This window comes from Castor canadensis, chromosome 17 (genome assembly GCF_047511655.1).
Source record: "Castor canadensis chromosome 17, mCasCan1.hap1v2, whole genome shotgun sequence".
In the NCBI taxonomy this organism is placed as follows: Eukaryota; Metazoa; Chordata; class Mammalia; order Rodentia; family Castoridae; genus Castor; species Castor canadensis.
In genome coordinates, this window is record NC_133402.1 from 18,239,196 (window position 1) to 18,254,194 (window position 14,999).

General features: G+C 50.9%; 1 protein-coding gene across 2 annotated transcripts in view; it reads left to right on the top strand.

Annotated features, from left to right (window-relative positions):
* Nucleotides 1-14,999, top strand: part of Nsmce1 (NSE1 homolog, SMC5-SMC6 complex component) — a 29,919-nt gene extending 14,920 nt beyond the window's left edge. For both annotated transcript variants that reach the window (XM_020181984.2, XM_020181986.2), the window contains exons 3-8: nt 9,214-9,335; nt 9,530-9,607; nt 10,549-10,695; nt 13,482-13,598; nt 14,208-14,328; nt 14,763-14,999. In XM_020181984.2, coding sequence (XP_020037573.1) covers nt 9,214-9,335; nt 9,530-9,607; nt 10,549-10,695; nt 13,482-13,598; nt 14,208-14,328; nt 14,763-14,842 — 665 coding nt within the window. In that variant the 3' untranslated portion in view covers nt 14,843-14,999. The remainder of the gene's footprint in view (nt 1-9,213; nt 9,336-9,529; nt 9,608-10,548; nt 10,696-13,481; nt 13,599-14,207; nt 14,329-14,762) is intronic.

Here is a 14,999-nt window from a genome sequence, read left to right on the forward strand (position 1 = left end):
TGTGTGGTGTGTACTCAGTGGCCTGGAAGTGCCCCAAATTATCAGGTTTGCAAAACAGCTGGTTTTCTTGGTCTGTAAAGCCCTGTGCTGTGTTGGACTGTGGGAAGTGTCAGGCTGGACCCTGCCCAGGGCTTATCTGGAGTAGCACCTCTAGTCTATTCAGGATGCAGTAAGTTATGGAGAAGGTCCAGTTTCCTAGAGCAAAGCAAACCTTGAGACTGAACCCCGGGGCCCTCTCAGTGGCCAGAGTGTTGGGAGCAGGTGCAGCCTGCTAGTCCGGTTGTAGAGCTGTGTGGAACACTGTCAGGAACTGTGTGCTGTGGCCCAGCGTGGGCTTTGAACCACCCCAAGCAGCCCACTCTTGCTTGGAGGCTGTTTTGTTCATTATGAGGATTTGTGGTGAGCAGAAAGAAACAGAGGGTCACCACAGCCCTCAGTTGCCTGGCCATGACTCCTTCAAAGGTGTTTGCCTCATGATGTTTTGGAGCTGGTCTTTGTGATTTGGATTGACAGGTGGTCAATAACATTTTTAGGGAGTCATCAGGTACTGTTCCGTCTCAGACCAGCAGGCAGTGGGGTGCTCCACCCTTACCATCACTAGTGCTGCCTTGTGAGTCAGCGCCAGGCTCTTGAGGTGGCTTCCTTGTGTGAAGATCCTAGTGTTGCTTTTTCATTATTTGTTGTTGTTTCTTTGTTTTCTTGAGACAGAGTGCTTGTGTAGCCCAGGTTGGCCTTATTTGAAATCTTCCTGCCTAAGCCTCCCCAAGTGCTGGGATTATAGAATGTACCATCATGGCTGGCAAATTGTTTATTTTGAAATAATCCCAAATTCACAGCAAAGTTGCAAGAAAAGTACCAACAATTTCTTCCCCTTCAATCATTTCAGAGTAAAATACCAGTTTTCTGACAATTGCAAGTTATAATTATAAGTTTTCAATTTAATAAATGCTATCACTCCTAAATTCTGTAGGGTGTATTACCTTCCAGTAAAGACTTCCTCATAAACAGCCAGAACTCTGCCACTAAAGTTAGGAAATGAACACTGACACCTCATGACCCCATTTATCCTTCTCCTGTGTTCCAGTGTTGTCTTCCTGGGGTCATGGGTTTTATTTAGTTGCTATATGTTATTAGGCCTCTGAAGTCAGGAATATTTTCAGTCAATCCTTGATTTTTCTCAGTGCAGCAGTTTGGAAGATTCCTGGCTAATTATCTTGTAGACGGCAGTGTCTGGTGGAAATAAAATGTGAGCCACATCTGTAATTAAAATTTTCTGGTGAAAAGAAACAGGTGACGTTAATTTAATATAATACTGTTTCAACATTTTATCAATTAAAAAGTTATAAATGAAAAATTTTGCATTTAAAAATATGGTATCTTTGGAATCCAGTGCATATTTTAGTCTTTTAGCATATCTTAATTTGGACCAACCACACTGAGTGCTCAGTAGCCACACGTGATAGCTTAGGTTTGTCTGAGGCTCCCTCCTTTAGATTTATGCAGTGCCTTATGAGGTTGGGCAAATAACACAGCAGTAGTGCCATGTCCTCTGTGTCCTTGGGTGTTGCATGTGGAACAGGGTGGCTCTGTGTAAACTTCCTCTTTGTCCCATGTGACTAGGTAAACACTAGCATTCTTCAATCCGCTCTGAGCTGCCAGGGTTAGTAGCCAGTGGCATCTCCTCCCTGGACTCCCTCTTTAACATTGCCTCATTGCTGGGGGTGCTCTTCTGTACACCCTGGTGCTAACACTGGGTGAGTAATTTTGATATATTGTGTTTTTTGTTCATTTTAGTGGGGTTTTAAATTTTCTATCATTAGGACGAATAAGATAAAAAATCTAAAATTTTATTTTTAGAAAATTAAGATTTGAGATTTTTTTCAGTAGCAGAATAAATAATGTACTATTTGGACACAAACCCTGTGAGCTGAAAAGTGTGTGTCACAAATAGCTAGTGAACAGTATTGCAGGAGCACTGGGCCTTGTGAAGTTCTGGACTTTGTCACACCTTTCACCTACCTTGCCCAGGTTGGATTTTAGCCTGCTGGCTTGCATGGCTGTACTAGCTGAGCTGTCCTGTGCATGCTTGGGCTTCACTGGCATCATGAAGCCTCATGCATTAGCTGTGAGTCTCAGTGATGTTGACCTCTCAGCTCAGGGTCCCATTCTGTGTCTGCAGCCGTACACATAAGCACCTTCTCTTCCTTTGGAGGCCCATCTAAATAAAATTTCCTTGTATTTTTAATGATTTCATTACACATCTCTCCCCTCTGGCCACAGTGAACAGTTACAAGCTTACCACTAAGAGAGCTGGCTGGCCTTTGTGCAACCAGAATGGGTTAAGTCTGATTATAACTGCAGAAGTGCAAGAACTAGCAAGGAAAGTTGCACGTGACACTTGGCTTGATGAGGCTTCAACACACGGCATTTATCGCTAGGTGCTTTAGAAGAATTTTCTGGGTTCAAGACGCTCTGTAACCATGAGAAAGGGCCTGTGGTCCCCCTGTGCCCTTCCAGGACATGCTTCCAGTGACCTAACTTCCTCCACTAGGCTCTATCTCCTAAACGTTCCACCATCATGGGAAGACAGACATTCAAGATCCAAACTGCAGCACTTGGTCAGCCAGTGAATATGTCTAGCATGTTACCTGTGTGTCCTTACTGTTGTTGGTGTTGGGGACACAAGGGTGAACATAATAGGCAGTCTCAGCCCTTAGAGTAGAGAGGGAAGGAAGATGAAGACCTGTAGACAATGCTGTGGGAGTCTGCAGTGCCCTGGGCTGTGGAGAAGGTATTTAAGCCCTGTGGTGGAGTGTGCCTGGCGTGCCAACTCTGCTCAGACCCTCTGTGGGAGGTACCTTATGCTTATGGAGATGCCTGGTAATGGGGTGGCTCTGCAGATCTGGGGCAGATTCTGGAAGGAAACGTGTGAAGGGACTGAGATGGGCAGGAGCTCTGTATGGATGACAGAAGGGTCAGTGTGATTGGAGTGCAGTGGGAGGAGGAACGTGGAGAGGTAGTGAAGTAAGGGTGATGGAGCCACTGTGGCTTGAAGCAGGGATGCAAAGATCTGGCTCGCTCAGGCTGCATGTGGAAGGCAGATGGAGGGGGCCTGAAGAGTCACTGGAGACCATAGGAGGCTGGGACACAGCTTGGGTACAAGGTGGTGGGGACTCGGAAGAGGGTGGTAGTAACTGGGGAGGAATGACCAGCACAGAAGCGGCCAACTGGTATCATCTCCATAACAGGAGCACACGAGGGTATGGGCGCTCCTGAGGAGAAAGTAAGGGAGGATTTGTGCCAGTATGGGGTAGGGTCACATCCTGGTGTTTGGGTGGAGACACAGTGCAGACAGAGGAGTGGGAGGCTTGGGAGCAGGAAAGGAGAGGCCTCAGGTATGACCTGAGTCAGGCGACTGGGAGAGGTGGTATCCCCCAATTGGCTGGGGGGCATGCTTGCCTTCCTCTACTTAGCCATGTTTTGGAGGTGGGGAAGCTGTCAGTTCTGTGTCAGGTTCTGGTCCTTTTGAGTGCTTGTTACAGAGTAAGTGGTTGGTGACCAGATGGATTGCTGGAAGTGGTGGTCTGCCTTCCTCACAGTGTAGTGGAGAGGTAGCAAGTGGCCTCCTGGGTAGGTATGGAGTTGATGGCTGCCTTCCTGGTGTGGTCTGCTGTTGATGGGGGCAGGTTCTGTTTTGAGTATGGCCTGGCCCTTGTCTCTCTGTGGGCTTAGTCTCAGCAGAACAAGTGTGGCACAGTCCCTGTGGCTCCTTCCAGCCAGCCCCCAACCCCTGCAGAGTTTGAAACTGCCGCAGTGTCAGTGGCATGTGGTTTACAGGCACACATTTTTCCTCTATAATGTTTCTATGTTTTAAATTAATTACCACCTTTAAAAAACCCACCAGGAAGCTCTGTTATAAAAATCTGATGGAGCCCTTGGGTGAGCATTGCTTTGCCACGGGATGCCTGTTCTCCATGCAGCATTACATCCTATCTGAGTGGGGTGGGCAGCAGATTTGCGTTTCAGCAGGCTTTGCCCCAGGGAACCTGAGGAAGCAGGAGGCAGACACTCACAAGGGGCAGCCAGCTTCCTCTCCTGTTCCCTGCAAGCCTCCATCAGCTCTGTGAGGACTCTGGTGGAGGGAAGGGTGCAAGGGGAAGAGCAGCACAGGAGGTTCAGAGCTGCTGCTTATCTCGGGGATCGCTGGCCACTCACTTCCCAGAGGGCAATTAAAGAGCAAAGCGCACTAGCAGTGCCACAGTCAGATTCTGCTGAAAGTGGCCAACCCATCTGTGATGACTCAGGTTGTGACGCAGGGCTATACTACCACGAACTCATGTCAGTAGGAAAGCAAGTCAGCAGCGCTGGATCACAGGCCTCTGGTGGGAAGAATGCCCCCTGGGGTGACTGTACATACAGGGTCTGCAAGTGTGCCTGTCCCCACCCAGCAGTGCTGACTTGCTTTCTGTCAGAGCTCCATACCCTCAGTGTGCAGCTAAGGACTAGATTTCTTACCAACATGTGTTTCAGACAGTAGTGTTTGCATGCTGGGAAACAGGTCTCAGAACAATACATCCCCAGCACAGACCGTCTGTTGTGAAGCCCATCCCCTTCCCTGTCTTAGCCCAAGAGAGCCCACCAGGGTCCCTGCACTCACTGTCCTCTTTCCTGACTCTGACTCATGGTGGCTCAGTCAGATTGTGTGCTTGTTGATCAGTGGTATTGTTTTAAACCTTGAGCAATGGAAAAATCAACCATAGAGAGCAGTCCAGTGAAGTCCAAGTGCTGATGAGTGCATAGCCAGCCTTCTTTATCCGCGGTACTTTGAAGTAATTCTACACATCTTTGCATATCTACAGAATATTTCTTTTCAAAAAATAAATGCTCAAGACTTTTCATCATTGCGTTAAACTAGTGGCTTCTTTTCTGGTCTAGCTTTGTTGCTTTCTGGCACTGTGGTCTTGGGTAAGTCCCCCTCTGTTCCTCTGTGTCTTTGGAGAAACACAGTGATCCTTCCCCACTTGACTGGGTGGCAGTTCCTGAAGGTCCCCTGAGAACATGAGGATCAGTACTGTGGCACGTGGTGAATTGATGTACCAACCCCAAGAGCTGTTTAGTGTATATAAAAGATATCTCTCCTTCTACTCCTACCCTTTGCACCACTGTTCCCTAGTCGTGCTCTGCTCTGGAAGTGCCATTGTTGATTCTTGGCTTTGTACCACACATCTGAAAGTCAAGGTCATCTTCCCTAGGTCACTGATGAGAGCTGCAGCTGAGAGGGCTGCATATTTCTCTGGGCCAGGAGCCTGCCCACCAGCTTATCCTTTGCCTCTGCCCAGGGACCTGCTCTTTTGGTGCCAGTCTGTCCAGCACCTGGATTTGTTGCAGGGCCTGGCTTGCTCCCTCCACAATACTGAACTCAGCAGGGCCACTCTGCCTGTCAGAGGAGAGGGCTTGTCATGGGCAAGTTGGCCTGTGGTGGTGTGGGCCCCTGGGGCTTATTTTTGCTCTTATTTTCTCTGCATAAAAATAGCTCTTTCCATTTTTGGTTCCTGCTTTAGGACACAACTATTCATTGGTCAGAGGTTAAAGCATCAAACTTCCTGAGTGATTGCCTGTTGTTCAAGTATACAGTGTACAGTGAGCCTTGGGCTCCAAGAGCTCTGAAAATCATGACCCTGATTTAGCAAGAAGAGGTCCACCATTAAAGATGAAATAGCATTTAATTTTAAAGGAAAAGGAGAAAACACATCCTCAGCCAGAAGAATCAGTGTTTTCTAAGGGGCTGGAACCACCCTCCTTCCTTAGGGAGAAGAGTTTTGCCTAGGGCCTGTGTCCTGGTCATCCCTCTGCAGGACTCTTCCTGATGCAGAGGGAGCACAGTCAGCCTCTCCTGGGTCTTTGCTTTCCTTAGCCCCATCTGCGTCGGTGGGGCCAACCACAGAGGGACCCCGAGCTGAACCCAGGGGATTGGGTGTTGGTAACCCAGCTTTGCGCATGTTTTTGTGAGTGCCGCCTCCCCTACCAGCAGCACCTCTGGTGTCTTCCTCGGGTGCCATCCAGATGCTTTCCCTACTAGTGCTTTGTGACTTTGAAGCCACGGGGTCAGCATTACCTGGATGTGGGAGGTAATTACCGGGATGTGGGTGGTGGGATTTGGTGTCCAAATGTCCTCAGGTTTCTCTGCAGAGACCATGTGGCTTAGTGCCCAGAGCTGGGGATCTGGAGTCAGGCAGGCCTGGGCTCTATGTCCAAGTTAGGGAAACTCTGAGCAAGTTATTTAATTCCTTTCACCTCTTGTATATAAAGATGATATTAATGACTTACCTTTTGGAGGTGGTTGTCATTATGATGAAGTGCCCCCAGCTGGTGACTTACTGCCCAACCCAAAATAAGGTGAATTACAGCCACACTTCTACAGCCCATAAGAAACACAGACACTCTGCTTACAAGTCAAGAGAACACGGGGTACCTAAGCTATGGAGGTTCATCCGGCTCTGTTCAGACATAGTGCTGCTCATCAGTGTCTTGGTTAGGGTGTCCCTGTTCCCTGGGAAGGAGCAGTAGCAGGAGGGCCAGGGCCTGGCCTCTCCTTGTAACTGGGTACTTCGTGTCACTGACTATAGGTTGCTGGTTCCCACAGAAGCCACCTCTGATTCAGCTTTTCCTGTTAAAGTTAATTGTTCTGACACTGCTGAAGCTTGGCCTTTTCTTTTTGATTCAGGATGCCGAAGAAAGGAGCAGCATCAGTGATTAACTCTCTAAGTCCCTCATGGAAGATGTCCAAGAGGCAGCATTTTGCAGATTGGCTTTGCTGTGGCTTTAGTCTGGGAAGTGCTGTCTGATGTAACCATGATAACTGGGTGGGCATGCTAGGGATCTTGGTAGCAAATGAGAGGCCTGATTGTGGCTGGCATAGGAAGGAGCATGTTGGGAGGCTGTTGGGAGAGGGCCCTGGGGCTGATTGGCATCTGGGGCCAGGTAGGGGTGGGCAGGAAGCACAGCATGCCTTGTGGCCAGCATGACCTTCCCTCTGCTCTGTAGTGGCTGGACTGGCCCTTGGTCTCTTGCTCAGGTCCATTGCTTGTCTGCTTGGTTGACAGGGGTTCTGGATCCACTTCTGGCTGACTTAAGCTCTGGCCTCCTCTGCTTCCTGCTTTCTGCTTCTTGAGGTGTGGGTCCCTGGAATTATTCTCCCGCCAAAGCCACATGTGTAGGGGAAAAACCATTTGGAAGCAGGAAGAGAAAAGCTATTAGTTGGCAGGGAATAGCTTTGAGGTAGGTGGATGTTGTTGCTAGGTGACTCTGTATGAGGTGGGCAGATGTGGTAACTGGGCAGCTGTGATAAGGAAGGAAGTGGTTGGGCCAAGGTGGGAATCCCCGCCAGGCTGGCTTAGGAGAGCACCAGGAGGTCGGAGCTGGGTAGTAGGAACCCAGAGTGGTTTAGATGGAGGCTAGAGAGAAGAGTGTTGTAGACAAATGTTAGGTTGGAGGTAAAAGGCGTGTGACCTTCAGAGAGGAAAAGGGGAGAGACTTCCTAGGGTCCTCAGAGCTGAGAGAATGACGGGGCTGGCCCAATTGCCACCAAAAAGCAAAGAGGGAGAGAGGGGTTGCTGAACAAAAGAGAAGTTTATTTTCAGGTAATGGTGAAGAAAGAGATGCTGTGGCCCAGGGCACCTGTGACGAACATTCACAGGGTCCCCACTTAAAGAGGACATGGGTGGGGCCCTGGGGGAGGCTATTGTGGAAGGAAGGAGAGAGTTGGAGCTGAGAGAAGGAAGGCCCCTGACATTCCTGTCTCTGGGAGCTGGAGAGAGGCCGTGGGCTCATCTGCCTGAAGACACGGGTGTTTGGAAAGCCCAGTGTGTTAGAATGCCTCTGATCTGCCCACAGTACATCTTCCTCAGTGACACTGAGGGGGTGTCACTAGTGGAAAATGTGAATAGTTGTTACTATCATTTTCATTTAAATTACTCTGTTTTTTTGTTTTTTTTGAAGGCTTAAACAACTGTGCTCAAAAGAAGATTATAGCTCACTGCTCTGAAGTGCATATTAGTATTGCCTTGGTGGCCTTTGTCATGAGCCCCAGCCTTGATAGAGCTTATGAGCCTGGGTTGTCATGGTTCCTTTACATGGCCTTGTCCTCCATTGCCTCCAACGTGACCTTCTAGTTTTCGAACTTGATTCATATTTTGTGTACAGGAGCTTAGAATTGCCCTCTCTCTGTAGAAAGTCAGACAACGATGCCACTTGCTCAGGGTCACTCCTGCTCCACTTGCTGCAGCGATGCCTCAGCTTCCCCTTCCTAGTGGTGTCCTTCATCATCAGCTAGAGGTTTTCTCCTGCAGTATTGTTTGGTTGGTTCTGTTAGGATTTTTAATGTAAATGATAGCACATTTTGTGTTTTTACCAGAGTATTTTTTTGAGCATAAATCTTTTGGAATTATTTTAGTAAGTGAAAACAGTAACACCTACTGGAGGGTGCTGTGTTCAGCTTCCCACTGCAGCCTGTCCTGTCCTCCCTTCTCATTCACTAACTGATCATTCAGGCCTCCTGCAGTCCTGGGGTCTGGGTGTCCCTCCTCAGACCCATGGGCCCAGACATGTGCTGCTGGTGGCACAGCCAGAGAGAGGCAGGCTAAGGGACAGGCCTCAGTTCACTGCTGGTTCTGCCTGGGGCTGCTGGTGTGAGTCTGGCCTCTTCATCTGTCCTTAAAGGGTGCCAGGCCTGCCTGGGAGGGTCATTGGGAGGACTGAGCAGTGGCTGCATGAGAGGCACTAGGAACAGGGCCTCTCCTGTCAGGAGGGCTTGCTGTGCTCTGCTGGAGGCCTCTTTTCCTGTGGCACCTCCAGGACCAGCTACGGCCCAGCCTTTAGGTGTACAGTGGGTGTCTGATGTCAGTGCAGGGGGAAAGGAATAATGACAGTCACCACGTGTGTGAGGATGTGGGGACTTTGGGGACACTGGAGGAGGGAGCCATGGAGGAGGGAATGGGACAGGCAGAAAGACCACAGAAGCCTCAGTAGTTTCTGCTAACCATCTCCTGGATCCCTTCTGTCCCCCATCCTCCATAGGTTTTGGGGAATACCTCCACAGTGTGGTATTCGCTGAGGAGAGTGGCCCTTTGCTCTTCTGGCAGTGTGCAGCTGCCAGGGAGCGGCAGTGTGTTTTTGCTGAAATGCTCCCACCCCTTTGCTTTTACTTCTGTCTAGGCAGTGCCACTGTAGAGAAGCTGGAGGACTTCATCCACACTATTAACAGTGTCTTGGGGTCCTTATACATCGAGATAAAGAAAGGCGTGACAGAAGATGATGGGAGACCCATTTATGCACTGGTAAGTGCAAGGCAGTGCCCCTCTAGTGGCGAGTTGAAGTAGAGCAGCCGGTACTGGACAGGTGGCCTCCTCTGTGTACAGTGGTGGAGTTCCCTGTCTGACTCCTGCTCTGGGGGATGGAAGGAGGGAGGAGCAACAATAAATTAACTGTCCACTGAAGGACACAGTGAGCACTGTGCTGACTTACTTTTTAGGTGAATCTTGCTACAACCCCAATTTCCAAAATGGCCACGGATTTTGCAGAGAATGAGCTGGATTTGTTTAGAAAGGCTGTAAGTACAGCAACTCCCATGCCCATGGGTGGGGCTTACGGGAACGTCCGTCTCCATTATTAGCAACAGAAAACTCAGCGTTAGAGGGGCACCACAGCTGCCTGGGAGGGAGGCAGGCCTAGGTGTGATCAATGACAGGATGCACAACACCAGGGTCTTGGCGGGTAGGCAGTACCACCTGGTGCCACCTGGATGGCAGCAGCATTTTCCACCCAGCTGTTGAACTGACTCTGCCTTTTAAGGAGGTGCCCACTGAATTGTTTGCATTCACATTTCACAGGCTCGTGCTTTTCAGGGCACTTGCTCAGCCCCCTTGTCACACAAGGCTTCTCAGCCTTGGAAGCCCCTTGTAAGACAGGGGAAGTGGTGAAGAAAGAATCTGGCATTCTGGCTCCCTCCAGCTGGGATGAATCTGAATCTCTGGGAACCAGCTCTAGAACTATTACTTTAAAGACACTGCTGGGGCTGTCAGCAGCCAAGGTGGAGAAGCAGGCCTCAGTGGGCACGTACCTGTGCACACGCGGAAGCCTGTCTTCCTGCTGACTGCAACCCTGAATGGATAGAAGTCTTAGGGGAACTTGTCTGGCCCTGGGTCTACCTCTGCGGATCCTGTGAGGTTCCTCATGCTGGCCTGCCCTTTGTCTGCTCCCCTGCCTTACCTGCTGTCACCTCTGCGTGGAGAGGTGTTGCCTCATGTGTCTCTCCATTCCTCATCTCTGCTTCAGGGGGCGGGGTGGAGCAAGGCAGGTACTCTGGGTTGGGTCTGCATACACTCATGGCTTCTGATCATATGAAACTCTGCTGGAAGAAGAGCAGTACCATGTGCTGGTCTGCCTGTGCTAGGAGTCCTTTGATCACATCCCTGGCCAGAGCCGGCCGATGGCTTCAAAGCTGTTCTTGTCAATTTAATAGATGAATGTGGTACCCTCTGTCTCTTGCAGTTGGAACTGATCATTGACTCAGAAACTGGCTTCGCATCTTCCACAAACATCTTGAACCTGGTTGATCAACTTAAAGGCAAGAAGATGCGGAAAAAGGAGGCCGAGCAGGTGCTGCAGAAGTTTGTACAGAACAAATGGCTGATTGAGGTACTCTGTCCCATGCCTTCCTAGCCTAGAAGTGAATTGCAATTTTTCTCTCTGAAACCATATTTATATCCAACTAATGTCTGTTGAGCCAGCCCATTTCCTAAGGGTTATCCATTGTGATGCCATCAGTGGCCCCGAGGATGATTTAGGCCCCTGGTACTCACATGGTTTGTCCCAGTGCCTCAGCCAGAAGTGACTGAGCCAGGAACTCACCAAAGTTTTGGGCTCCAGTGTTTACCCAAGCCTCTGGTCCAGATTGAGGCAGGGCAGGTCTGTGGTTGTGAGCCCAGCACCAGCCCCTGACCTTGATCTGATCTCTGGTCCAGGCCACCACACTTTGCCCAGCCTGAGGAATCTACCTCATGGGGGAAGGTGGAAGGAAGAGAAATGAGATGGTGCAGTGAAGTACTTAGTGCCAGGCAACAAGGACAGCTGAGTGCTTGCTGTTATTATCAGGGTGTTACTGTCAATGCTGCATTGCTCAGGTTGGTGCTCTTGGCTCTCTCACTTAGACAGTGGCCCCTAAGGACCAAATAGGAAGCATGGACATATGTAGGAGGAGTTGAGGATGTGAGAAAGGACCAGACTGCACCACTAGGCCTGCTGATGGGAACAGAGCAGATGTTTCAGCTCTGTCCCACGAAAGGCAGCACTGTTTCCAAGAAACCCAGACCTGGCACAGGTCAGCCCGATTGGCTGTGCATGCAGTCTTCCTGAGCATTCTGATGTGGAGTGCAGACTACGGGCAGAGGCTGCGGCTCAGCAGTCCTTCCGTTCCTCTCCCGAACTTAGCTTGGCTCTGGCTGCTCTCTGTTCTGAGGTCCTTATTACTTCCCCCACCCTTTACTTTTCTTTTTTTTTTGTAGTACTGGTTGTTAAACTCAGGTCCTCCTGCTTGCTGTCAAGTGATCCTACCACTTAAACCATTCCCAGCCTTTCTGCTTTTGGTTTTTTTGAGATAGGGTCTTGAGCTAACTTTCCCTGGACTGGCCTTGAACTCAAGACCTTCTTGCACCCGCCTACCAAGTAGCTGGAATTACAGGTCTGCGTGATGATGCTTGACCCTTCTGAGGTCCTCATTTCTAAGCGCATGGGTTCACCCTGGCGACCCACCCTGGCAGTTACTTGGGTTCCAATCTTGGGAGGAAAGGCAGGAGAGGCCATACGGAGTGAAGGCCCAGATTCACTGGAGTCTGGTGGGTGGCTTGTCAGCCTGTGCAGAGGCCCTGTGGTCAGAGGGACGTGGTGTACTCAAGGAGCCTGTGGCACTTGGGTAAGGTAATGTGAACCTAGATGAGCATGCTGTGTTAGGGACTTGACCTCTTTAGCCTGGTGAGCAGCCTGGAGGGTGAGGCTGAGAGCAGTGGGGCTGGCTGTGTAGAGATGGTGGTGCTCGTGCAGTGGCCACAGCAGACTAAAGGAAGGTGGGAGCTTTTTAAGAGGTGAAAACCACAGAATTGAGATTAGTCTGGGAATTGTCACATGTTCCCACAACGCCTGAGAGGACAGCACTCCTGTTTATCAGCAATGGCCGCTGCACAGTGTGGCCCTGTAGGGCCTCCCTCCTCTTCTGAAGCTCCCTCCAGCTGCCTACCCTTCCTTGCAGTCAGCCATCCAGACGCCCACCTCCCGGGGTCACCCAGCCGTTTGATAAGTGGGACTGGTTTCCATCTTGGATCTGACCCCAACTTCATAGCAGCCTCCCCTGCTCCATGGTAGGTGGGGTAGGAGAGTGCATGTAACTGTCCACAGTGGGAATCGGAGGGCTGGGGGCCTGGCTCACATGGTAGATTGCCTGCCTAGCATGCTAGAGGCCCTGGGTTTATTTATTATTTAGAAAACAAACAAGCAAATGTCTGCACAGCAGGAGGCGCAGCACAGCTTGTTGTAAAAGTCACAAAAGGAAGGAAGAATCCGGGCTAGCTCTGCAGGCTTCCTCTGTGCCCTCTCCTGACAAGGCCTGAGCCACTGGCTTGCTCCTCCTGACCCCACATACTTCAGTGTGCCTTTGCCTTGACCCTGAGTCCCAGGCTGTCCCTTATGCTGGCACTTCCCTAATAGCCACACCAGGAAGGGATAAGATAGTGGCAAAGCTGGCTAGCTGGTTCCCAGCCCAGCTCAGTAGCTGCCTATAGTGAGAAATCATAGCCTGCGAGGCACTGTGATGCCTGCCTTTTTCTGGGACAGGCAGCAGGCTGGCCATGCAACCACACTGGTTCTGCTTCTTGGCTTCCCAGGGCTTTTGGGCCATGGTGTGTGGACTGTGGCCAGACATGGGAGACATGAGGCCTGCTTCCTTTAGAGGCTCTTGACCCCATGCTGGGATTTGGGGACTGTCTCAGGACTCTTTCCAGTTCCATCTGTTGAATAACTGGATCATCCCTGCAAGGCTCTGGGTGGCAGTCCTGCTTTCTGAAGGGGAAGTGTGGGCACAGTTGACACATTGCTAGGGTAGTCTCGGGGCTGCCTCCCTTGCCTGGCTTTGTGTCCTGTCATGCTGGGGGTTGTGGCCCGATTGCACACAGGGCTGCATGCAGACAGAGCTATCCCATCTGAAGGTACAGGGAGGTGCTGAGGAGTCTGGGAGCAGGGGATCCTCACCTCCATTGTCTTCTAGGTTTTGGCCTCAGTCTCTCTTGTTTGAGGCCCTGCCAAGGGGATATCGCTGACACTGTTTGCCTGAGGCTGGTGGCCTGCATCCAGACCTTGTGTCTTTCTGGGTGCAGGGCTTGGGACTAGAAAGAAGCATGGCACTGAGTGGATGGTACTGGGTTCTGTCCCTGCAGAAGGAAGGCGAGTTCACCCTGCATGGCCGCGCCATCCTGGAGATGGAGCAGCACATCCGTGAGGTGCACCCTGACGCCGTGAAGACCTGCAGCATCTGCCATGGCCTCCTTGTCCAGGTGCTGTGGGTTTCCATGTCCTCCTATGCCTGGGCCCTCTTCTTGGGTGTCCCTGCTGGAGGGCTTCCATGGCAGCCGTCCTGACCCCTCCTCCCAGGGCTTGTTCCCAGCCTGAGGATCTCCACACAGGCTCACACAGGGCTTGATAACCTGTGCTGTCTTGGCACTTTTGTCCACCATTGTTTTCCTGAGTCTGTTTTACATGGTGTGCTTGCGTGGACATTGTCCTCCTTTTTATCTTTGTTAAATTTTGTCTTTGTCCTGGGGATGATTTCTGCAAGTCTGTAGTTCAAAGAGTGCCCGTATTTTCAGCATGGTGGTCCATTCTGCCAGTTCGCCTTCTGCAGAACTGTGGCTGCCTGCTCTCCCCCACCCCACCAACCATAATCTGCACGCAGAGGCCTGAGCGTGTAGGCTGCGGGCTGAGTCTTCAGCTCCCCACCACTGTGGTGGACTTTGAGATTATTACCAGGACTCACTGGGGGCCTCGAAGCCTTACTGTGTTAGTTGGCTGCCCTTTTTTTTTTTTTTGCAACTTCCCTGAAGAGTTATGAAAGTCAGAGGGAGGTGTGTGTAAAACTCCATGGTCTTCTGCCTTTCCTCTTTCAGGGTCAAAGCTGTGAGACCTGTGGCATCAGGATGCACTTACCTTGTGTGGCCAAGTACTTCCAGTCAAACCCGGAACCGCGCTGTCCCCACTGTAATGACTACTGGCCCCACGAGATACCAGGTTTGTGGTCCCCATGGTGCTCACAGGATGGCAGAGCCACAGGACTGACCGTCGGCCTGCAGAACTGCAGCCTGGCACTGACTTAACGTCATTTGTGTGCCGCTCTGCACAAGTAGCCAGCTGAGACAGCAGGCAGAGGCTGGCCAGCATGCCCAATTCTAAAGGCTGTAGATGCCCATAGAAATCTAGGGCTTACAAGCACCTCTGGACCAGGCTCTCTGCAGCCGTCTGAGGAGGGGTGTGAAGGCCATGTCCACTGCTCCCTTGGTGGTTCCTCCATGAACTAGGGCTGACACTGCCTGTGCACAGCGGGGAGGAGGCTCAGCAGTGAAGAATGTCTCAGCAGTGGACATGGACGTGTAGTGTAGACACGAGTGGGTGTCCTGTTGGCTAGCCCTGCCTGCCACTCGATCACTGTGCCTTTCTGTCTACAGAAGTCTTCGACCCTGAGAAGGACAGAGAGGCTGGTGGTTCTAGATCTAACAGAAGGTCGTTGAGGGCCAGGCAGCACTAGGCAGTGGGCCTTTTGGAGGCTCCCTGCTTTTGTGGCCCGATCCCTGAAGCCATTTGGATGAGGGGCAGTGGCCTTTCATATTACACATGACCCTCCACATTTGTTCTTCATCTTTGCTGTTGGCACATTTGGAATAAATCAAGAAGAGGCTGCTGTA